General features: G+C 63.7%; 1 protein-coding gene across 1 annotated transcript in view; it reads right to left on the reverse strand.

Moving 5' to 3' along the window:
• Positions 1 to 21140, reverse strand: part of ZFPM1 (zinc finger protein, FOG family member 1) — a 66302-nt gene extending 45162 nt beyond the window's left edge. The window contains exon 1 of the mRNA XM_078063682.1: positions 20749 to 21140. Within this exon, the coding sequence (XP_077919808.1) occupies positions 20749 to 20788 (40 nt within the window). The 5' untranslated portion in view covers positions 20789 to 21140. The remainder of the gene's footprint in view (positions 1 to 20748) is intronic.
• Positions 21141 to 23279: the final 2139 nt, after the last annotated feature.

Here is a 23279-nt window from a genome sequence, read left to right on the forward strand (position 1 = left end):
CAGGCAGCGTGACCCCTGGGGAGGCACTCCCTTCTGTGGGCCCCGGCCAGCAGGACCCCCGGGGAGGAGGGTCTCTAACTCAGCTGGTGTCTGCTGGACAAGGACGCTGAGGCACAGGACGCAGGGGCAGCTGGCCGCTCTGGCCCAGCCCTGGCCTGTTAGCTGCACCCCCAGCCTGCAGCCGCTGGCTGCCAAGGCTGCCAAGGCCCTCAGGGCCCAGCGACTCGTGCTTTACTCACAGTCCTGACAAGCAGCTGAGCTGATTCCCAGGCCCAGGTGGATGGAGAGAAGCAAGCTGGAAGAAGGGGTTGCTGAGCAGGGCTGGGGGCGGGGCAAGCCCAGGAGGGGCGGGGGCAGCCCAGTGTATGTGGCGCTGCTGAGGGCAAGGGTGTTCCCCGACCCCAGAGCCCCAGGGCCCAGCGCAGAGCAGCCCCAGACAGTTCGGGGCCCGTGAGGTCGGGCTTGTGCCGCCCATGGGTAGCAGGGCACGACGGCAAAGGGGCGTGGAGGGCGATGGGTGGGCACAGGTGGCAGTGGGGGGCGAGGGGCAGGTTCTAGGCCCCCACTGGGAGCTACAAAGGCCTGGGGGGAGGAGTCCATTCACTGGAGAGCTTCGAAGCTTCTCTGACGTTTAGAACCGAGGCAGGGTCCTAGCCCACTGCCTCCTAGGCGCTTACAGCCCCAAAGGGGTGGGGGCTCCCCGGGAGGGGTGCAGGCACCCACGGGAGGGAGCTGGAGCTCCGGGGAGGCCCAGTGCAGACACTGCATGGAGCCCGGCTCTCCTGGAGGGTCCATGTCACCCCCGATCCTCAGCCCACCATGGCCTGAAGCCACCGACGTCTGCCGGCCCCGCCAGCCATGGGGCCTTCACCACGCTGCCCCCTCTGCCTGGTGAAGGCCTCCTTGGCCCTCAGCAGGATCTTCCCACACAGACTGGGCCTTCCTGGAGCCTTCTGCGTATCTGCAGGTGGTCTATTCTCCCGCAGTGGGGAGGGAAGCTGGCCGGCGGTGCTGCCCTCCTGCCCCAGGAGCCTCGAGGGGCTAGGGCTGGGAGGGGCCCGTAGGCCTCCGCTGTGGCCCCACCAGCAGCTTCTTCAACCCAAGGTCAGTCCCCGCTGACAGCTTGGGGCGACCACAAGAGGATGTTGGTGAGATAATCTTGGCTTACTTGCGCGGGCACCCTGGCTCGGAGGGGAGAGGAGGCATCTGAGCCTTTGCCTGCGCCCGGGTACCCTCCCACACTGGCTCTGCCCCCCGACTCCCGGAGTGGGCCGCCGGCGGCAGGGGCGGGGGGCTGGGCAGCCGGGCTCTCCACCTTTCCACCAACGTCAGTCTGATGGTACTCACATGCACCCTGCAGGGGGAAGCTCACTACTCCTCTTCCAGACATCTGGGTCCTAGACCCGCTGCTTCTCAGCCTGGCCCCCCCACCGCCACCTTGGGGGTCTCCATCAGGGCTGAGTATAACTGACTGTCGATTCGTCGGCTCTGCTGTCTATGAGCCAGACCCCGACACCCGTGGCCTTGGTGAGGCCAGCAAGCACTCAGGCCACACTCGGTGGGGCAGGGGTGCTGTCCAAGGTAAGCCAGGCTGCAGGAGGGTGGCCAGCTGCCGTGGCGACACACTCGGGGCCGGCTGAGGCCAAGAAAGAACGTGGAGTGCTGACCACGGTGCCAGGCAGGGCCCCACGCTCTCGGGGGCATGGACCGAGTCTAATGAACAAGAGTGGGATGACTTACTTCAGCTTTGAACACACTGGAGGTATTTATTGAGACATAATTCCTATGCAGTAAGATTCATCCTTTTAAGGGTGGTTCGGCTTTCAAAGCAGCGTTTACTGAAAGATGGGCACGGTCCTGTGCAACCAGGGCCCATGTGGGCCGTTCCAGTGCGGATCTTCACCTACTCCCCCCCAAGCTTTCCGGGAGCCGGTCAGAATCCGGGGCTCTTTACAGGAGTGCCCACCCCCTCCGACCCCTGCGGACCCAGCTGTGTGGGGCGCATCCCAGCGCTCCTCCCCACGCCCCCTCTGAAGGGCTCTATGACCAGAACTCACTGTGCAGTGCCCAGGACAAAATAAAACCCTCCCCTGGACAGACGGCAAGCAGGTGAAGGGGGGAGGGCCAACAAACGCATCCCTGTGTCCCCGATCGCCTGGGGGCCGCTGTAACCAAGAGCAGTGGGAGGACCACCTCCCGGGCCTCGGGCACCTCTCACCCTGCGGCCAGCCCCTCTTCCAGGCCTCACCCTCCCCGCACCCAGCCAGTCAGCTTCCCCAGCTCCTTCCTTTGGGGCCTTCAGCATGGATGCTAAGGACACACCCATCTCCTGACACACGCCTCCACCCCTCCACCTGCGCTCCTCCGCTCATTTGCCTCCCCGGCTCCCTCTTTCTCCCAGTGTAAGCCACACGGCCCACCGGGGCCCAAACCAGCACCCATCTCGCTCCGGGAGGGGCCGTCCTGGCCTGAGCTCCGACCCCTGCCTGGCTCTGGCCAACCCCACCGCCGCCCAGATGCCCACAGGGTGTTCACTTGATTGGTGTGCTCACTGGCTGTGCCCTGGGGCAGCACCGGGCACACGGTACGTGCTCAGTGAGTACCGGTGCCCATGGGCCAGGGGAGGCGGAGGGCCTGGCCAGCGGGGAGCCTTGGAGTCTGAGCCCTCTTGTTGGGGCTGGGGGGTCAGAGGCGTGCCCCCTCTCGCAGCGGGCAGAACACAGGCCAGGCCGGCCCCACCCGGGGTCTCTAGGGACTCCAGGCTGGGAGACGTGAGATGAAGGGAGACAGGGCGCTGACACCCGGGGGGGTCCTGCATCCAGATCCCAGCCCCAGCCACCACCACTTCCTCCTGTGGCCAGCCCTATAACCGACAGGCGGAACTTGGGGGGCTTAACTGCCCCAGCCCCACGGCCACGCCCAGCGGGGGCCCAGGCTAAGCCTGGCCCCCCCTGCACACGCTGCCCTCAAGGCCTCTCAGGGCAACTGGGCAGAAGAAACGGGCCTGGTTCTGGGGACAGAGCCACATGGATGGGGGACAGGCACAGGGAGGTAAAGATATGTGCCCAAGGTCTCACAGCTAGGACAGCGGACAGGGGGCCGGCCTGCTCCCCTTCCTGAGCCCTGCGTTCCCCTCGAGGTCTCATCCGCCCTCTCTGTTTATAGAGGTGGGGGGGTCTGCTGGGGGGATCCGGACCCAGGTCTGTGTGGCCCCCCCTCACCAGGACTCAGTTTCCCTTCCTGGCTCTGCAACACTGTGGCTCAGAGAAGCCCTCCCTGCCTTTCTCACTCCTTCCCCGTCAACTCCCTGCCTGGTTGCTGTGTGACTGATCTCTGGCCCCCCTCAGACTCTCTTCCCCAAGGCCAGGACCCAGGCTCTGGCAGCTCTGTGCTTGCTGGCCCAGGCTGGCACACCCCTCCCTCCCTGCCACGTGGGCATGGCCATCTGCCTCTCCGCTGTGGGGGAGGGGCATCAGCGGGGGTGTGAAAGGCCTGGCACCCGGGGCCCTCTCCCGCTCCGATCCCCGGGACACGTGTGCACAGCCCTCGACAGTTTATAAAGTTCCACCAGGACCCCCATCAGCACCAGCCTGTAGGGAAACCGGCTCCACCGAGCAGGGGAGGAGAAACAGGCAGAGAACAGCCACCGCAGCCCCCACCTGCCCCATCAGAGGTCTGTGGGCAGGGCCGGCACGGCCACGCAGGGCAGGGCAGAGCAGAGGCCTCCCGGGCCGCGAGGCCCATGGCGCTCAGCCTGGGGGACCTGCCCAGGCCCTAGTTTATGCACGTGACACACGGGGACTGACCCGCCAACCCCGCAGAGGTGCGGTGCGGGGGTGTGTGTGTGGGGGGGGACGAGAGAGGGCTTTGCAGGAGGTAAAGACCCCTCCCAACGTGGCTCATCCGCAGGTGCAGTGGGATTTCTTCCACCAGGCTCCTGGTGCCCACCATGGGCTGGGTCAGCTGTGAGCACACGGGTGCCGAGCGGGGCAGGACACAGCCCCCAGACACCATGATGCGCAAGGACGGGGTGCAGATGCAGACTGGCCTGGGGGTGGGCAGCGAGGGCTTCTCAGGGGAGGCACTGCTTACACTGTGATTGCAAAGAATGCCCCAGGCAGAGGGGAGTGCCAGACCAAGTCCCAGGGGTGGGGGTGTTTGGTGGGGTCCTGCCGGCAGCTAAGGATGGGTGGGGAAGACGCAGAGGGCTCTCGTTGCCCAGGGTCCGGTTCTCCCACCCTGGGAAGCAGGGCGGGCGCTGGGCTGTGGGAGACCCAGGCCTGCCACCACCTTCAGGCAGCCCCCAGCTGGGTGCCACCTCGCTGGCCTGGCTCAGGATCCTCCCCTGTCTCAAGCCTGCCCCCCCCACCCCCGGGGCCCGGTCCCCTGGGGCAGGGGCCGGGCCAGGCGAGGCAGAGGAGGGGAGCGGGCCTGGGAAAGCCCGGCCTGCCTGATAGCGAGAGATTGGTTTCAGCCGGAGCTGCGGGCTGCCAAGTCCACATCCTATCCGCGGCCTGCACTCACTCGGCATTCATCACCGCTGCACTCGGAGACTTTATCGTCGCTAGGGGTTGGCGCCATCTCTGGGCCTGGCCGCTCCCGGCCCTCCGATGGGCCCGATAGCCGCTGATAGATTACCCGAGATTGCCGCGCCAGCGCCGATCGCCGACTCCGCGGGGCGGGGCGCGGACCACGTGGCCGGGCAGAGAGCAGCGCACGCCCGGGGGGGAGGCGGGCACGGCCGCCCGGGGGCGGGGCCAGGGAAGTAGCGCCCGCCGAAGGGCGCCGCGGGCTGCGCACTGATTCTGCAGATGGGCCGATAAGGGCTGATGGATGGGAGCGGGGGCCGCGCTAATGGAGCCGTCGCCGGGGCCCACGCGTCAGCGGGATGCAGGCAGACTGCTTCCCGGAAGGGGCCGGGGCTCCAGGGCGACAGGACCCTCCCTGCCCTGGGGGAGGGGCTGGGGACACGGCCTCCTGGGCTGCAGACCACCCCCTCACCGCCGGCGCTGGCTCCCCCTGCGGCACTGGGCCCCGCAGTGTGCCCGCTGCACCGAGGAGCCGGCTCTGGGCCCTGCCAGGCCCCGGGCTCAGGACCGCATCCCCGCCACAGCGCCACGGCCCCTTCCCCAGGCCTGGCTGTCCTGATGCTCTGGGGGTCAGGAGCACGATGCACACCCAGGCCTGGCAGACCAGTACCCGGGCTGTGTCTCCAGCCCCTGGGGAATGCCATGCAGGGAGGAAGAAGCCGGCTCCTCTGGGCTAGCCTTTTTCCCTGTTGGGTGTGGCTGCGTCCCAAGCAGCCGCTCTGCTCAGCTCTCACTGCACAGATAGGGAAACCGAGACGCCGGGAGTGTGGAGGGGGCTTCCCGGTCCCCGGGGCGTCAGCGGCTATGCGGGGCTGAGCCTGCACCTCCTGGCCCAGTGGGCACATTGTCCCCACGGGGGCCAGAGAGAGCCACAGGGTCCGGGAAGCTGGAGTGGGGCACTCCTGGGCTCAAACCCTGCCAGGCAGGCCCCGTGCCCATTGAAGCCTGTTTCCTCAACTGAAAACTGGGGGTTGAAAATCAGCCCCAAGTTTCTATAGAGCAGAGCAGAGGTAGGCAGGGGCCGAGGAAGGAAGGAGAGACGTGGGGGACAGCATGGGGGATTCGTGCTCAAGGGGGACAGTTTCTGCAGCCCAGTGCCACTCCATAAGCGCCTGTCCCCATCCTAGGGGGTTCAGAGACGCACGTTCCCACCCGTGCGCACAGCCCTCCACAGTGACGTGGCCTTCTCCACCACCTCAGGCTGCCTGCTCGCCATGGACACTGAGGCAGGGCTTGCAGGGGCCGGGACTGCATTGATGGCGGGCTGGGGGATGCTAGGGGCTGTGGCGAGGTTGGAGGGAGGCCAGAGGCACTGACCCGTCCCATGAATGGTCCTGGGCAAACCTCTGCTGCCAGTTAGCGCTTGGCCCTATTGATCTCTCGGGAGGGGGCCGAGACTCGGGGGTCTTAGTGACCGGCCCAAGGGGACCCGGTGAGTGGCAGGGCTGGGATGTGCAGCCAATCTATGTGGCTCCAGAGCCCATGGCCTTGACCCTGGACATTACAGCTTTGGAACCAAACCTTCTGGCCGCGGGCCTGAGGGTGCAGATGAGCCTGGGCGGGTCAAGAGCCCTGCTTGCATCTGGATTCCTCAAGCCCATCTGGCTGGGATAGAGTACGTGGAGAGGAAAAGTCTGGTCCATGAGGAGGAGAAGGGAGGGGAGGAGCCCCGCACTTCCTGTGTCCTACCCCACATCCTGGGCCTGCCTGTGACACGGCTGCTGAGGGCACACAGGAAGGGAGTGCCTGTCCTGGGGGCGGCGCCCTGACTGAGCTGGTCAGCGCGTGGCAGGGGCTGTCCTCCCTCCTCCCCACCGTGGTAGCTCATTCCCTGCTCAGAGCTTTGCCTCTGCTGTGCCCTCTGCCAGGTGGCTCTTATCCACACACACACACACAGCCCACCATCTGTCTCTGCTTAACGTTGGCTTCAGAGTGGCCGCCTCGCCTTCCACGACCCCAGTCCCCCAGCTCCAGGGGGCCCCTCCATCCTTAGGGTTCATTTCTGGTGTTCTCTCTCTGTTCCCCAGCAGCCTGGGGCTATGAGGGCAGGGACCGAGCTCCCATGAGGGTCAGGGGATCCTGGACGAGGCCCCAAGCACAGCAGGGCCTCAGACAAGTTTGGAGGCCTGAACACACAAGGGCACCCAGAAGTCAGCCTGCTGTCCCTATTCCAGGCACCCAGCCCTGAAGGAAGCGAGCCTGAGCCCTGCTGCAGGGGACCGGTCCTCCTTGTCTGCTGGTAATGACCCCAGCTCCCGGGCCGCCACGGCTCTGTCCATGACAGCGCTCACTGTACGCACTGACTTGTCTTTCAGTTTCTTTTTTCCCGTGGGTTTGCTTTGCTTTCCTGGGACAGGGGCCAGGGTGGGGAGATTTTGAAATCAACTGAGGGAGTATTTATCAAGCACCTACTCTATGCCCTGCACTGGAGAGACTCTGAGGCAGGTGCTGGGGGACCCCTCCCGGGGGACGGGGCCTAGGTGCTGTCCTTTCACTCTTGAGTGCTGAGTCCCTCTTACTCCATGCCCTGGGAGGCACTGTCACCCTGTTTTGGGGCGGGGGGGTGAAGGCGCTCAGCTGAGGTCACATGGCAGCAGTCTGGTTCTGGTCCGACAACCCCCTCCCTGTTTCCATCCCTTAGATCTCAGCCCAAACCTGTTCCCTCCTTGCCCCTCTGCTATTTTCCACTTATGCATTTTTGCAAAACGCCCACACCTGTGGCTGGTTTTCGGGTCATGGAGCCCTGCAGGTGCTGCGGAACTAGGGGAGCCTCTGGCCAGGCTCTGGGCCAGCTGGGCCTACCTGGGCCCCCCATCTCACCAACAAGACAATCTGTGGGGTGCAGAGTGACTTTGAACCCCCAAAGTTTCTTGAACACCTCTTGCAGACATGGTCTCCTGTTATATAAATTTCTGAAAATGGAAAATCTGAAGACCCTGTTTCTAGAATGCAGCACAGCCACAGATAGACTAAGGAACCCCTTGAGAAACTCCTGTTTCAGCCCTCATTGTGTGGATGGGGAAACTGAGGCCCAGGGAGCAGATGGTGCTCATCAGAGTGCACAGAAATTGCCCTGGGAGACAGACAGACCAGACCCTCCCATTTTACTGATAGGAAAGCAAGTTTGGCAAATGGGTTGGGACTCTCAGTCATTAAAATGGTACCATGGCCCCGTCCCGGCCTGGTGCTACAGCGAGCCTGGCAGTGTGAGGTTCTGGATAAAAATCATAGCGGGGGGGGGGGGGCAGAGATGGGGGGGACAGCATGCAGAGTGTGGAGGTGCCCCAGACACAGGGAGGGGGAGCTGGCCGGCCTTGAGTTGCCCCGCCCCATTTTTGAACTCAGTGTTCCCATCTGGGAGTCAGAATTGCCGGGGCTGATCTCGGGAACGCCCAAGTCCTGGTCCCCTAATTCAGGCTGTGGGGGTCTGGGCTCTGAGGGTCAGCAAGAGGTCATCCAAGGGCCAAACTGTCTGTCCCCAGGCACCTGGGCAAACGGATGACCCCAGCAGCAAGGCCCCGGAAAGGCTGGCCCTTCCAGAGCTGGGGGTGGTGGGATTTCCATCACGGGGTCAAGGTCCGGGCAAAACAGTGTCCCCCACTCCCTAAACTAAGGGCTCCTCGTAGAGGAGACCCGCCCCCTCTGGAGGCCCCGCCTCACATGGAGCTCAGCCAATCCCCAGGCCTCACTCCCGCTCATTTGCATGTCCGTTTCCATTGGCGGCATAGAGATTAGGACCTTCATTCCCAGGCCGCGGGGGCGGGGCCTGGGGAGAAGTTGTTGCGGGGCTAGGCTGGGCTGGGCTTTGGGGGGCCGGGCTAGGGGCGCTGGGGGGTGTGGGCTGGGGGGCCCGGCTCTGGCCTCTGAAGGAGCAGGTTCTGGAGGTGCCAAGCTCTGGATCACCTGCCCCAGACCCAAGTCTGGGACACAAAATGGCCACCTGCCACACGGGGAGGACTTTGGTTATAGTACATGCTCTTCCTTTTCCTCTAAAGCTCCGTTAAATCCTCGGACTCCCCCCCCCAACCCCGCCCATGGTGAGTGACTCAGAGGGGGAAAGATACTGACCCAAGGTCACAGAGCTGGGACGCAGCAGCACAGCTGGGACCTCGCCCCTTGTCCCAAGGCTGGGTTCCTTCCCTCCAGGGAGGGCCTATCGGGGCAACTTCTTATTTAGAGCTGCGTCTCCTCAGGGAGGGCTATTTTTTGGCTTCCTTTGCAAAATAATGATGAGGACGATGATGATTTTAAGGGGACCCAAATCCCCCAGGCAGATCTAGTGGCATCATGTTCCTGGGGCTCCGGGAACTGCGGGGTGGTGGGCTTGCGGGTGTGAGTGTGAGTGTGCACACGCTTTTGTTCCTGGCATTTTGGTGGGTTGAGATAAGGGGAACAACAGACCGGCTCGGAGAGAGCAGGCAGATAGATAAGGCGATAGGGTTCCTCCACCACACAGGCCTATCGCCTTTTATCAGAGTTCCCTTTTCTTTCTTTTTTGTTGGGGAGGAGGGTGCAACACACCCCACCCCCAGCCCCCAAGCCGGGTAACGGAGGGGTGGGGGCCTCCCTTGCTCAGATCCCTCCTGCTGTGTCCACATGCCCAGAGCCCTGGCCCCCCGAGCTCCCGACTGGAAGGGTGGGGGTCCGAAGGACTGTGTTCACAACAGGGAGAACAGAGAAGAGCCCCAAGGGGGAATGATGAGGGCAGGGAGGCCCAGAGGCTAGTGGCCTGGAGACTGGGTGCTGAGCCCCTCTGTCCAGACGGCCTGTGCGCCCCCGTGGGCTTAGCTGTGCAGGACAGGGAGACCTCGCAGCCCTAGGTCTCTAGGGCAGGCCTCAGCATCTTCAGCCCCATTTTACAGATGCAGAAACTGAGTCTCAAAACAAGGTTGTGCCTGTGAGCCATAGCAGTGGGGGCCCCCTCTGCATTCCCTCTGGTTCTGGGAGCCAGACTCCCAAGGCTACAGGATAAACCTTCCAGAACCATCCACAGCACTGTGTGACAGGGGCCCCACACCTCTGCACCCTGGAGCTATTTGCCAAAATCAGTCCAGGAGGAATGCTGATGGGATTCATAGAGGGTGTGCAGCAGGCAGGGAGGGCTTGCGGAGGCAGCCCCGCCCCGACGGCTCCAGCCCCTGCACAAGTCCCTGGAGAACACGGCCCCACTACACACGGCCGGGATTATGATTATGCCCATTGCACAGCTGAGGAAACTGCGGTGCAGGGACAGTCAGTCGCTTGCCCAGGGTACCCACCCAAAGGGCAGAATTTGAACCCCGGTCACCCCACTCTACACTTGTCCTCCTCCCCCACATATGCACCCATTTCACTGGAAATAGCTGACTTCCTTTAGAATAATGAAACAAAACCCAAAAGACAGAAAGAAACCAATTTTATCACCAAAGGAACCTATTTTCTGGGGGCAGATGAAATGACCCCCGGAGATAAGCGGGAGTAGAGGCGCCCCATCACCTCCTGATCTCAGACAGGGCTGTGTGGTCCCAAGCACTCACTCACCCTCTCTGTGTCTGGGCCTTTCTCCCCTAAATGGAGGGAGCAGACCCCTTAGGAGAGGAGGAGACCCCCAGACCCTCCAGCTATGATGGAGACCCAGACCTTGACGAGGCCTCTAAGTCAGTCTCTACTGCTCCCTTCTGTGCTGTGTGACCTTGGATGAGTTGCTCAACCTCTCTGAGCCTTGAGTCCTCTTCTGAGAAGAAATGAGGTCAAAGGTGGCGCCTTTCCAGGGCTGCTGGGACTCCACAGGGTAACACAGGTCAAGCCCAGGCCTGGCACACAGACGTGCTCTGTGAAGGGAGCTGCTACCTGACAATGGCTACCATTGGAACTGTTAGGACCGTGGCGTCCTAGCACATGTCGGAAATGTTGCTGGCGGCCCACTCAGGCCTCCTGTCTCTGGGATCACAGAGAAATCTTATTTCTTGAGAGTCGCTTAAAAAAAAATACACAAAGGGGGAACCATGGGCTGCATGGGTGCGCCTGCCAGGAGTCCCGGGCAGCCCCTCCGCGGGGGCCCCAGGCATGCGCCGGGGGGTGTCGTGCCCCCCCAGGCCTTGGGCGTCCCCTCTGGCACAGCTGGGGGTGGGTGTCGCCCTGCGGGTGCGCGGCCCCCACCTGGCTGCCGCACCTGTCCCTCAGTGGGAGGATTAGCCACACGGGGGCCCTAATCGCTGCTAATCGCTCCACCATCACCGCGGGATCTCGGATCAGCTGAAGGAGGCGGCTTTATCCAGACAGACGTGGAGATGGCACCTAGTCCCATCTGGGCGCCGACTGTCACAAGTGGCAGCCGGGCCGGGGAAGGCAGGGAGCCGGGAGCCCCTCCCCCTCCCCCACCGGCCAACGGCGCTCAGCTGGGTCCCAACATTGGCTGGGCACGCACTGTGTGACCTGGTACAGTTCTGGGCGCCCGGAGACAGCAGAGACCCTGCCCTCGGGGCACCGCATCCTCTCGGCAAGCTGGGGCCCATCTGATGAGGATGGAACTGAGGCTCACGCGCCCAGAGTTAGAGCGGGGCAGCCGGGGCAGACTCCCAGCTGTAGCGGGGCGCCTTGAATCCGCCCCCGTGCCCCCAGAGGTTCAGCCCTCAGGCCGGGGGCACCGTTCCTTCCACACCGTTCCATCCTCCTCTGCTGCAGCTTTTCTGAGCGGAGGCCCGAGCCTTCCCCTCCCCAGCCGGGCCCCCGGACACTGCCTGGGTGCAGAGGCCTGGGAGGCACAGGCTGGGCGGGCTGAGGTTCACGGCCGGCCCTGGGGGCCAGGAGAGGCAGAGACGGCCAAGGGCTCCCCTCCAGGGCCCCCACCATCCCCACCCTCCTCCCTACCTTCTTTTTCAAAAACATAATTTATCTGTGTATTATCAAGAAATCCAGACACTTTAATCAGTGAGCTATGAAGTCAGAATTTCCATTCTTATCTGCGGGAGGAGTGGAAACGGAGGAGATAGGCGGCGGGAACGGATCGCTGGTAGGGAATGTTAATGGGCGGAGAGGCTGGGCTATTGGCCACGGAGACGCCGTATCTCCCCCATTATCAAGGCCGTATCTCACCAACCATCTCAGCGCGGTAATGGGGCCAGTTCAACTTTCCGAGTTATCACAGGAGCTGAAACCTGCGCCCGCCAGAGGCCGGGCCGGCAGACAGTTCCGGGCGGACTGGGCTTCGGCCGGCAAAGCCAGGAGGGGTGGGGGGGACAGCCGTCCTGGCTGGGGTCCCCCCGAGGGCCTGGGTGCCCCCCGACCATCAAGGCCACCACACTGAATGTCGGGAGTCCCTCTGTTCTCCAGGAAAATGTTTGGTTTGGGCAGAGCCGGGCATGGGCATGTTGCACAGGAGGGGAAACTGAGGCAGGAAGCCAGCTGAGGGTCCCAGGGCTCCCGGGCCCTCCTGAGCTGTGCCAGGCCCATGAGGTGAGAGAGTGTGGTGTGAGGGCATGGCAGGTGGGGGGAGGGGGGATGGGAACACCACGCCCTCCTACCTGGTGGCCCTTTCTTGGGGGTTTTTCCAGGCCCTAAGCCCCAGGAGCAGGAAACATCAGTAACAAAGACAGCAGGGTGAGGACACCCTTGTAGGCTCTGCCCCTGCAGGTCCTGAGTGTGAGGCTTGGCTTTGTAGCCCCTTGGCAGCCTGGGGTACACTCAATGCACCCCTCAAATGTGAAAGGGCCTCCCACCGCCCTCAGCCCTCCTGCGTGGGACACCCCATGGGGGCCAGAGCCCATAAGCGGAACACTTTTGTTCATTCAAAGGAAGGGACCCCAAATCCACTCATTCCAACCCTGTGAGGACTTAGTGCTCCCACTTTAATGCTCAGAGGGGCATCTGAGGTGTGGAGTAAGAGTCTCCCCTGAGGCCCGTCCACTGCATGGAGCGCCCATCGGACTCCGAGGGCTCCAGGAACTGCCCCGGCTATAGACCGGGCCGACCGGGGCTCTGGTCCTTCTCCTGCAGCCACCTGGGCCCAGAGAGGGGAAGGGACTCGCCCAAGGTAACACGGCCGGGGAGAAACAGCCTGGTCACCACAGCTGGCCACTGCCCGGAACCACAGGAAGGCCTCAGTTTCCTGGACTTGAGCATGGGTGTTGCCAGGCTGGCTGAGAGCCAGGAGAGCTCGACCCCTGGAAACCACCTCTGTAGCCATCCTCTCCCCCTCCCCCTCCCCCAGGTTGGGGAGCTCGGGCTGCACTCCTCCGTCTGAAAACCCACTGAGCCTCAGTTTCCTGGGCTAATCACTGAGCGTCCCTCAAAAGTGGCTGCAGGAAGGGCATGAGCAAGTGTCTGTAGGTTCTGGGCACACAGCAGGGGCTTAGTAAGTACTTGGGTGGCGCCTGCTGCACTGACCCAGCAAGGCCTGGCGAGCCCGGGGTTGATGGCAGGATGAGCCAGGGGCCCCAGACAAGCTGGGTCTGGATGGGAGGAGGCCACGCAGAGTCCTGTGGCTGCCCGAGGCTCTGAGCAAAGGCCTTCTCTTGGGTCTCAAGCGTCGGAGCACCTGATGCCTGGGCAGCCCCGAGCCCTCCCTGGGGGCTGAGAATCCAGCAGAGCCCAGGACAGATCCCCCACTGCCTGCGAGGCCCGTCCCCAGGGGAAAGCCCACCGCAGGACAGAGCCGTGACCACCTGGCCTGGGCACTCTTCCCCTCCTGCTCTCTGGGTCTGACTTGCAGGGTGGAGGCTTGATGGAGAAAAGGGAAATTGAGGCAGGTGGCCTGTGACAGGTGTAGGCACCCAGGGCAGACTGGGAAAGCTGGAGGGCCTGAGTCAGACACCAAGAGGAACTGGCTGGAAGCAGGCCCAGGGGGACAGGACAGGACAGATGACCCTCTGTACTCTTCACTTTAACTCTGTCAGACAAGCCCAAGGGCACCCCAGCTCTGGCCCGGGCTGCACCTCTCTACCAGGTCTCGGCCTCCCCACCCTGAGCCGTCGGCATCGATGTTCCACTTTATGGGGGAAACTGAGGCTCAGCTACTTGCAGGAGGCCTGGGCACCCTCCGAGCCCAGCCTGGCATCCCCATAACATCCCCGTCTTGCAAAGGTGAAGACTGAGCCTCGGGAAGGCAGGGAAACTTGTGTGTCTCTGCAGAGTCTTGTCCTTGACCCCAGGATCTGGCCTGTCCTTGGCTGTGGCCACCCACAGGGAAGCTCCTGGAGGCGCCCACGAGCACAGCCCACACAGTGGTCACCCCTCCTTCCCAGGAAGCAGCATGCCTGCCTGTTCTGGGGGGCCTAGGACACACGCCCCCAGCCTGGGAGCTGCGGCAGGCCTTCTGCAGACCACCGCCTCAAACCTGTTTCTATACTGCTCATGCGCTGTGTGACCCTGGTGTAGCCACCCACCCTCTCTGGTCCTCCACTTCTTTGTGTGTAAAACAGGTTGAGAACCCCAACCTTAGCAGGCGTCCAGGAGAATCACGGGAAGGGATGCCTGCAAAGCACTTAGCAGATGGGAGCTATCAGCTGCTGGCTGGCTGGGTCTCTGTCCCCATTGTAGCTCCTGGACTGAAGGAACCAGGAGCCCCCAGGCTGGTCTGAGCTCTGACCATGCTCGGGCTCCTGGAAGCGGTACCCCAGCACCCTCTCTCCTCTTCTAAAGCTGGGGAAAGCCAGGCTCTGGGAGTCCACGGCCTCTGGTCCAGGGGAGGCAGACAGGAGGGACAGGAGGTGGAAGGGAGGGGCTGGCTTATCTGCCTAAGCCAGCTCTGGCCCAAGGTCAGCTGCCACATTCCTGACCCAGCGGGGACACTGCCTTCTCCCAAACAAGGGGCCTTGGGAGAGGGAGAAGGAGGGGAGGAGTGGGCTGGAGAGGTCCTGGGACAGGTGGCCTGGGGGGGCTGAGGCAGTGCGGTCCAGAGAAGTTCTGTCTACCCATCCTGCGGCCTCCGGCATGTCCCAGCCCCCCAGGGCCTCAGTTTTCTTACCTGGAAGATGGGTAAACCAATAATGCTGATGGTCATAATGGCAGGGAAGATCCTTGGGCAGGAAAAGGACTGAGGGGGTGTGGTGCATCAGGGTCCCCCTGCCCACAAGTCCCTTCAAAAACTATCACCCGAAGGTGGGAGCAGGGGGAGGCTGGAGACAGGACTCTGTGTGAAGTGTCCAGTCTTCCAGGCTTCTGGCAAAATCTCAGTAATGCAACCAGCAGCAACCAGGGCTGCCACATCCACCAAGGATGTGACCTTGGGACAGGACTGTACAGTTGGCACTTGGGATCTCACAGACCTCATAAAGACCCCAGGAAGGAGGTGCTGTTATTAAGCTCTTGCTTCGAAAGAGGGAACTGAGATGAGAGAAGTCATCTGTCCGCAGGGTCACGGTGAGGCCAGGACCCAAGGCCAAGCGGTGGCCCCCTCTGTGGTGGCCTCCCACTCTGGAGATGCGGGCAGCCCAGGCCTGGAGCATAAAGCCTCTGCTACCGGTGTGGGGACAGGGTGGGGATGGAAGCACTAGGGTCCCAGGGGGCAGGGTCTCTGTCCTCAGTCCGCCCACTGGCCACACGGGCAGCAGGCGTGGGTGGGAGCAACATGTCCTCCAGCAACAAACAGCTCGGGCTCCCCTCCCAAGCCGGGACCCTGGGTGTGTTCCAAATAGCACCCACAGTATCCCAGCCCTGCTTGGGCACTCGGCACAGCCACAGGAGCAGGCACCGTGTTATACCCATTCTACAGATAAGAAACCGACTGGGAAGGAAAGAGACACTCACCAAAGCCACTCAGCCAGGAAGCTGAGCGGACGGGAGGCCAGAGTGGCAGTCTCAGATGATGTGAATTTCCTTGGATTCTCATGGCTCAGGTGGCCAGCCACGTGGCCAGCAATGGCATCATCCCTATTTTGCAGATGGGTAAACCGAGGCTCACTCGGGAGGGCCTTGCCCATAGTCCTACATCCATTTCACACTGTGTATCCGTTAAGTCATTATGTGACAGAGTTCTGGAAAGCCCACTATGTGGGGACAGGACAGATCCAGTCCCTACTCCCAGGCTGCAGAGATCTGAGCTGCCTGTGCAAAGGCCCTGGGGCCAGGACTAAAACAAGCCAGCGAAAAATCCTCCCCTCTTAGCTGGAACACAGCTGGGCCAGCCCTGGTGAGGGGCTCTGCCCGATGGGGGCTGCCTTCCCCCAGCCCCCACGTGCTCCTTTTCTCATAAGAACCCACGAAGTGCAACTTCACGGTAGCCGAGCCCTCACCTATGGGCATCTGTCTCCTCCTGCCACTGCTGAGGACACTGAGGCCCACAGGGGGCCAGGAGGTGCATGTGGAGACCAACTCCCTCTGCAGGTGTTACTGCGCCCACTTCTGGATCCCCCTTCACCCCAGGCCACTCCTGCTGAGCGGGGAGCAGTAGACAAGGCCCAGAGAGTAAACACGTGGCTGTGGCCTCAGTTTCCCCCTCTGTGAAATGGGAACAGGGACCCTGGGGCATCTCCAGGGGTATGGTGGCTGGGTGGGCAGGAGCCTAGCCAGGGCCCGAGGTCCCTGGGCTTGGCGATACCAATCAGCGGGCAACAGCTGCCTCCAGGAGGAGGCCCGTCGATGGCAGATAGGCCGGCTGGGAGTATTATTCACGAGTCCGTCAAGCCCCAGGAACGTCTGGTTGGCATAGAAACAGGAGATAAGGGGTACAATTAATGGCATCACATTCCCTCCTCCTTTCTTCCCCAACTGACCCATTTAAATCCCTGGCGGGTCTGGTGCCATGCTGGGCTCCCAGTGACCTCCAGGGAGGGGCTGGCTGGGCAGGCAGGGCTCGGCCAGGGCTCAGGTCCCCGGGCAGGGCTGGCTTCAGTCTCCCCAGGGAGCACCCCTGCGCGGCAGCGGCTCAGCAAGGAGGCTCTGGGAGACTCGGCAAGGGCTGGGCTGGAGAAGGACCCCACAGCATCTCCGCTCCCAAAGGCCCATTTCACAGATGTGGAGACTGAAGGCAGATAAGCCTGGGGGCGGGAGACAAGAGGAAGGCAGAGTGATGCTCACAGGCTGGCTGGTTCAGGGTGCGGGGCCGGCTGCCTGCGTTCCACCTCTGGCCCCGCCACTTCTTTGGGGGAGAAACTTAAGCAATCTGTGCTCAGTTTCCCCAGATGTAAAGGTGATAAGAATAGGACCTATTTTAAGTTAGTATGTGGCCTGGCACAGAGTAATCTCTGTAAGTATAAGCTGCTGTTAATATTATTACTGTCCAGTGCATGAATGAGCTGCGTGTTTTTCCTGAGGCCCAGGAGTGCAGGAAAACCAAGAACCATCTAGAGCCAGGGTGGAAGCCAACCTCAGGGGTGACAGCTGGGCTCCAGGGTCCACCTGGCCCATTCAAGTCCAGGTTCAGAGCTGGGGGCCCGTGAGGAAGGCCCTCCTGGCCTCTCAGCCCTTCATCCCCTGGGCTCACCACAGATCGGTCCCCATGTTCCCAGGGCTCTGAGGCGGGGGCAAGGGCAGCAGAAGGGGACAGGACTTGCGTCCCTGCTGACCCTGGGATAGCAAGCACTGTCACACCTGTCTTTCACGGAGGGGAAACTGAGGCCATGGAAGGCAAGTGAAATGCCCATGGTGGCTCGGCACCAGGATCAGCCAGGTGGCCAGATCCCCCTCTCTCTTCACCCTCTGCCATCCCAGTGAGGTACGGCACGGTGAGGGGCCCCGGGGGGCCATGCCAACTCCCACGTGCCTCCCGTACTTGGGAGGAGACTGTGCCCGGCTCTGCTCTGCGCAGACAATCCCTCTTACGTTCCTGAAAACCTCCTCCCCGTCCTGGGCCTCAGCCGGCTCTCGCACACTGGCCCTCACCAGAAAGCCCTGGCAGCGCCATAGGTGGGTGCCGAACCGCTGGCGAGAGCACAGGGTGAGTCTGAAGCACGGAGTGAATTAGTCATCCTGGCCACCAATAATTTGTTTAATCAAACTGGGAGAATGTGTGAACAACATCCTCCCAAAAGATGGAGTGGCTGCTGGAGGGGGATGGGCGGGGCAAGTCCCCAGCTTCTGCTGGAAGCCCCCACCCAGCTGGCCTGGGTTTCCACTAGGTATCTAGCCCCATGGTCCCTGAGGGGCTTCCCCCTGCCAAGTGGCCCCCTTGACATCACCAGTCTGACCTGGGGGCTGATTCCCGTCAGCCTGGCCCAGCCTCCTCACCTCCCACAGGCATCCTTCCCTAGCCTCCCTTGCCTCTGAGCCCTTCACATCCCCGACAACAGCCAGGAATCATCATCCCATTTTTCAGAGTTGGAAACTGAGGCTGGCCCATTGTCCCTGGAGGTACCTCCACGGCGGGCCTACTGCTGACCTCGATGCAGGTACCCCTTCTGGGACGTGTCCCTGACTGGACTTCCACCTATCACCCCCCACCTAAGACAGGGCTGGGACCCAGTGCATGCATACAGCAAGTGCTCAATAAAGACTTGCTGAGTGAATCAAGGCAGGTCTTCCATCCTGATCTGGGGGACCTGCTTGGAAAGACCATCAGCACACTGGCTTCCTCCCTCTCCCCCCAAACTCAGCCCTGGAAACGGAAACCACCTTGATTTTTTTCAACAAAACTCTAAGCAGCCTACACCTAAAACTTGCCAGGAACGCACACCAACCCCAGCACCATTCAGGGGGAAAACACGCTCTCTCCTGAAGGTGACAACCCCCCCTCGGGCTATCTCACACCATCTCCTAGGAATGGGACGGCTGTCCCCTCCCCTCGCCCCGGAGCTCTGGGCCAGCGCAGAGTCACTTTCCTTTCATTTTGACGGACTGTACCACCCGCAGGGGAGGATCAACTTCTTGGCAATTAAGTATGTTTGGGAAGAAAACTCGCCTAGACGACCCGGCGCAGACGCCCGCTCCCCCTGCCCCCGCTCTGGCCCGGGTCCGAGGCCCCCACTCCCCCAGCCACGACTCCCCCGCGCTGTTGTTGCTTCTAACCGGGCGGGCCTGGTGGCCATAGATAAGGCGTCTTATCGCTCTTGGCGATCGCCATCCGGCCGACTGGCCCTGCGCTTATCGCAGCTCACATCGACCCGGGCGGGAGGAAAGCTCGGATGGCCGGGGGTCCCGAGCTGGGCTCTGCCCCGCGCTCCCAGCCAGCGCGGCCCGGCCTATCGTCTCGGCCATCTGGCCGGCCAAGGCCGCGCTCCTGCCTCGCCCTCCCCCGCTCCCACGTTTGAAGTTAATAAATGGAAGCGCCTATCGCCTCCACCATCGGTTGCGCGCCTTATCAGCACGGCACATCTATCTCTGCGTGGAACAAAAGGCGCACAGAGGCGCGGGCAGCTGCGCCCCGGCTCTGGTGAGGGCGCAGGGGGCGGTGGCCCCAAGCGCCCCCCCCCCCCCACACCCGCGGCCTGGTCGCAGGTGAGGCTAGCGGGGCGGGCGCACAGCTGCGAGGGCCGCACGCACCGCCGCGGGCAGAGGGAGGGCGGGCGGGCGCCGCCGCTTGGTGACAATCAGAGTTCGCATCTTAACGCGCCAAGATCTGCCAGAGGGAGGAGGCGCCGGGGGTGGGGGGGGGCAGGGAGGGTGCTCGGTGCCGCCTGCCGCGCCCCGGCCCCTGCCCGGATCCTGGCCGCGCGAGGGTCAGCAGCGGGGGCTCGTCTGCGTGCCCTATGCGGTCCCTGTCCCCAAGGCGCACCGCTCGGCCGACCCTTCTGGGCCAGGGCGCTCGCCCTGCTCGAGGCCTTATCGGCGCTGTCGATCGGTTCCCAGCCTGAGATCTCCCTGCCCGCGCTATCTGTATTTCTCATCACGCTGAAACACATACACACGCACACACGAGAACAGACCGAACAGAGGCGCACAGGGGAGGAGGGGAAAAAGAAACCAGAGAACGAGCGCAGATCGGGACCTGTGGGTGGTTTTAATACTTAAGTTGACTCGATAAAGGCGACTTTCGGAAAACAGGTCCTGCTTGCACATTGGGGGAGTGGGTTACCGGAACCCAGATTCATGCTCGCGTTCCCCCTGTCCAGGACCTCGGGGGTAGACACTCCCCCCCAGGCGCGTGCACATGGGATCCTGGTGGCAGTGGTCGTGTGGCCAGCCCGGGTGCCTGGGGCTGGCAGAGCGCTGGAGGCCTCCCCTCTTCGCTTCCCATCCTGCCTGGCAGATGCGACCCCCGGAGGACACCCCGTACTCAGGCCCTGGCTGAGAGGCGCGAAGTTATTGGTGTGGGGTGGGGAGGGGCGCTTCCTGTACGCGCGCTCCCTCGCTCCTCGCGCAGCCGAGCGGCCCAGAGTGCGCGGCGCTTTTATCACCGGGCATTGGCAGTATGAACTCAGCGGCCGCGCGGTCCCCTGGGGAGTGGCCCGCGGGCCGGAATAGGCGAGAAACTTGGGACACGCGCAGAGGCGACCGTGACCTGGGGCCGAGTCCCCGGAAGCCCCTCTTCCCTGACTTGGAGTAGCCCCTCGGATAAGGGGGTGGGGGTTGCCTGCCTGCTACACGTGCGGCCTTGGCCGGGACAGAGAGTAAGGTCGGACCTCCAGGAGGCTGTCCCCAGGCAGGGAAGGCTCGAGTTGGAGACCCCAGCGACAGGGCGCGGGGATCTGAGCGGCTGGAGCCGAGCGCACGGGCTGCGGTGGCCGCCCCCACCCCCCAGCCAGGCGGCGACTGGGCCAGCAGGAGAGGTGGTGGGCGCCGGCCGGTCCCCGCCACTTGGTCATGCATTTCCACGCGGCCCGGGTGCCCCCTCTCCCTCCCAGGTCTCTCTCTGTTTCTCCCTCTAGATACAAAGCCTGGGAGAGTCAACCGCGCGGCGAGATAAGATCACAATTTCAGCCCGTCCCGACAGAGCGATCTTATCAGGATGGGACTTGCAGAATGGAATATTTTAAACTTTATCTGAGCCCAGATCGGGGCCGCCTTATCGCAGCACCATCTCGGGGATGCGGGGGAGGGGCAGGACGCAAGGTGGCCGCGCCCCCAGCCGCCCCGCTCCCGGCCCCCTGGGCGGACACCCCTCCGGGCCGGACCCCCGGTGCAGGGGCCGAGACGCGGGGGCCCGGCCGGCCGGCGGAGATTAGATTACTGCGCGCTTGGCGCACAGCGCGGGGGGCGCGGCGCGGGGTGAAGGTCGCGGGCGCCGCGAGCGCAGCCGGCCGGCCGTGTGGGGGCGGGCCAGTGGGGGCCGACGAGGGTCGGGGCGGGCGGGCAAAGTTTGACTCACGCTTGATCTGCCGGGGGTTGCTCTGTTTCCTCCTGGACATGTCTCCGGCGCCGCGCGCCCTCCCGGCGGCCGCCTCTAGCCCCTGGAGGGCGGCGGCGGGCGGCGGGGGCGCGGCGGGGCCGCGGGGCGGCTCATGCCCCCGGCCCCCGGGCTCCGCGGCCGCCCCGGCCCGCGCCCCAGCCCGCCGCGCCCGGCCCGGAGCCGCTGCGGAGGCCGGAGGCAAGGCCCTGCGCTGCGGGCGCGCCGACCGCCGGGGGCGGCGGGCGGCGGGCTGCTGCCGGCTCCTCGGCTCCCGCGCAGACGCCGCCGCCGCTCGGCTTTTCTCAATGGAACCTGCGAGCAGCGCGCGCCGAACCGGGCGGCCTCGGCCAGGGCGCTCCCGGCGGGCGGGCGGGCCGGCGCGGCGGGGGCGGGGTCTGCGCGTCCCCGGCGCCGCGCCTCCGGCCCGCCCCCGGCGCGCTGGCCCCGCCCCCGCCGCCGCGGCCCCGCCTGCGCCGCCGCGCTGGCCCCGCCCCTGGGCGGATCCCGGTTCCCAGCAGCCCTGGCCCCGCCCCCGGCCCCGCCCCCGGCCTGCGTGGCGCTAGCCCCGCCCCCGGCCCCGGGTAGACCTCTGGCTTCCTCGACTCCTCCTTCGGTCCCGCAGCTTTGTCCCCAGGCCTAGCTCTGATTCAACGACCTATTCTGTCCCGGCGCTCCGCGGCACTGGGTCCGGCCGAGCTTCGGGCCGCTCTGGACCCGCCCCCTCGGCGCTAGCTCCGCCCCCAAGCCTGACACCGCATGGCTCTGCTCACCCCCTCGCCCCGCCCCAGGCTTCTCATGGCTCCGCCCCCAGGCCCTCGGCCCCGCCCAGGGCCCCTGCACTCCACGACAGCCCCCTCCGCCTGAGGGACGCGGGCAGTAAGGGCCGGGTCAGGAAGTCGAGGCCTTGATGCCCCACAGTGTCTTGGGTCAGATTTGGGGTGTGGAGGGCTGTGGCCGGGTGGGGACTTCCGTCCGAGACCGAGGTGGAAGCAGCATTCCCGGGGTCCGCCGCCTCCTGCGGCTGCGACCCCCAAATTGGAGAGCAGGGACCTCTGGCCCTCCTCCCTTGGGCTCCGGTCTGGCTGGAAGTCGGGGAGGGTGCGGAAGCCAGCATCCTGTCCCTGCTGCCCCTGCCGCAGCGTTCCCCCCCTACCCGGGCATTGCCCCCTCGGCAGGCCCTGACTCCCCAGTTGCCCCTGCTGGAGGCCCGGGGAGGAGGCCCCTCCATGGGCTGAGCAGACACCCGCGTCCCCTCCCGGCCTGGAACAGGGTCAGTACTGTCTGTTCTAGCCCTGGAAACGGACACTGTCTCTCCTGTCTTTTGGGATATGTTCATAGGATCCCAGAGGCCCCCCATTTTCCAGGGCAGCTCAAGTCATTAGGAGCTGTGCCCCCAAGTTGAATTGTATTCTTTTAATATTCTTGGCTTGCATTTGGTTGGTACCTGCTCCCTCTGTCCCATATTCAGAAGAAATAGGGGGTGAGTGCAGCCCAGGGGCTAAGCAGAAGACCTTTGCAAAGACACCTGCATGGCCCATCCAGACGGCTAGCCCACCCACCTGACGGCAGATAATCATCACAACTGTCACCTTCAGAGGCTGGCTGTGTTCTGTGCACTTTGCCTATGAGACATCCCCCCTCCATGTGACCCTTGCTAGCTAAGCCCCCACCCCAGGGAGGAGGAGAAGGATTACCCCTGGAGCCTGGGCACTCTCCCCTGCACCACCGCTGCTCTCAAGGGGCCTCTGGGCAGGACAGTGGCAGGCAGGGCGGGAGTCTGGGGTCCACCCAGGTCCACCTATCCACCACTGGACAGATGGGAACCCTGAGGCCAGGAGGCCAAGATACTGGCCCAGGGTCACATGGCTCACCAGCGCTTCCTGCTCCTTGCCCAGGGCCAGTGGGGGCAGCCTTCCTCCAGCACCCCTCTCTGGGGACAGTGGGGGCCATGGTGGGCTGGTTCCCTCAGCCCAGAGACAAATACCCACAGTATTTGTCCACTGAATGAGGCCCCCCACCTGTCTGGGCTTTCCACTGGGCCTTGTTGTCACTCCCAAAGCAGGGCCTCATTACAGGATGGGGAAATGGGAGGGGGGAGGAGTCCTAGAGGAGGGGGCTGTGAGGCCCGGTGGCATCCGGGCGGGTGCTGCTGAGATGGCTGGGGACCTGCGCTGAGCAGGCTGCGGAGGGTCAGCAGGAGAGCAAGAGCCATGCCCCATCAGCGGTGCCTGTCTCTGCTGCAGAAGAGAGAGTCACTTTGGCTGCTTGTTTCCCATACACAGTTTACAAACCTGAGGCCCCGAGGGAAGGACACATCCAGCTCTCCAGTGCCTTCAGGGGTGGGTCAGGAACAGAGTCTGCTGACTAGGACCGGCGACCATTTGGGGGGCTGAGTGCAAAACGAAAATGTAGAGCTTCTTGTTTAAAAATTAACAATTTCAGGGCAGCCAAATAGCGCATTAAACCAAGCGCGGGGCCTTCCGAAGCGTGGGGCCCCACGCACCTGCATG

This window comes from Halichoerus grypus, chromosome 15, assembly GCF_964656455.1.
Source record: "Halichoerus grypus chromosome 15, mHalGry1.hap1.1, whole genome shotgun sequence".
NCBI classification, from domain to species: Eukaryota; Metazoa; Chordata; class Mammalia; order Carnivora; family Phocidae; genus Halichoerus; species Halichoerus grypus.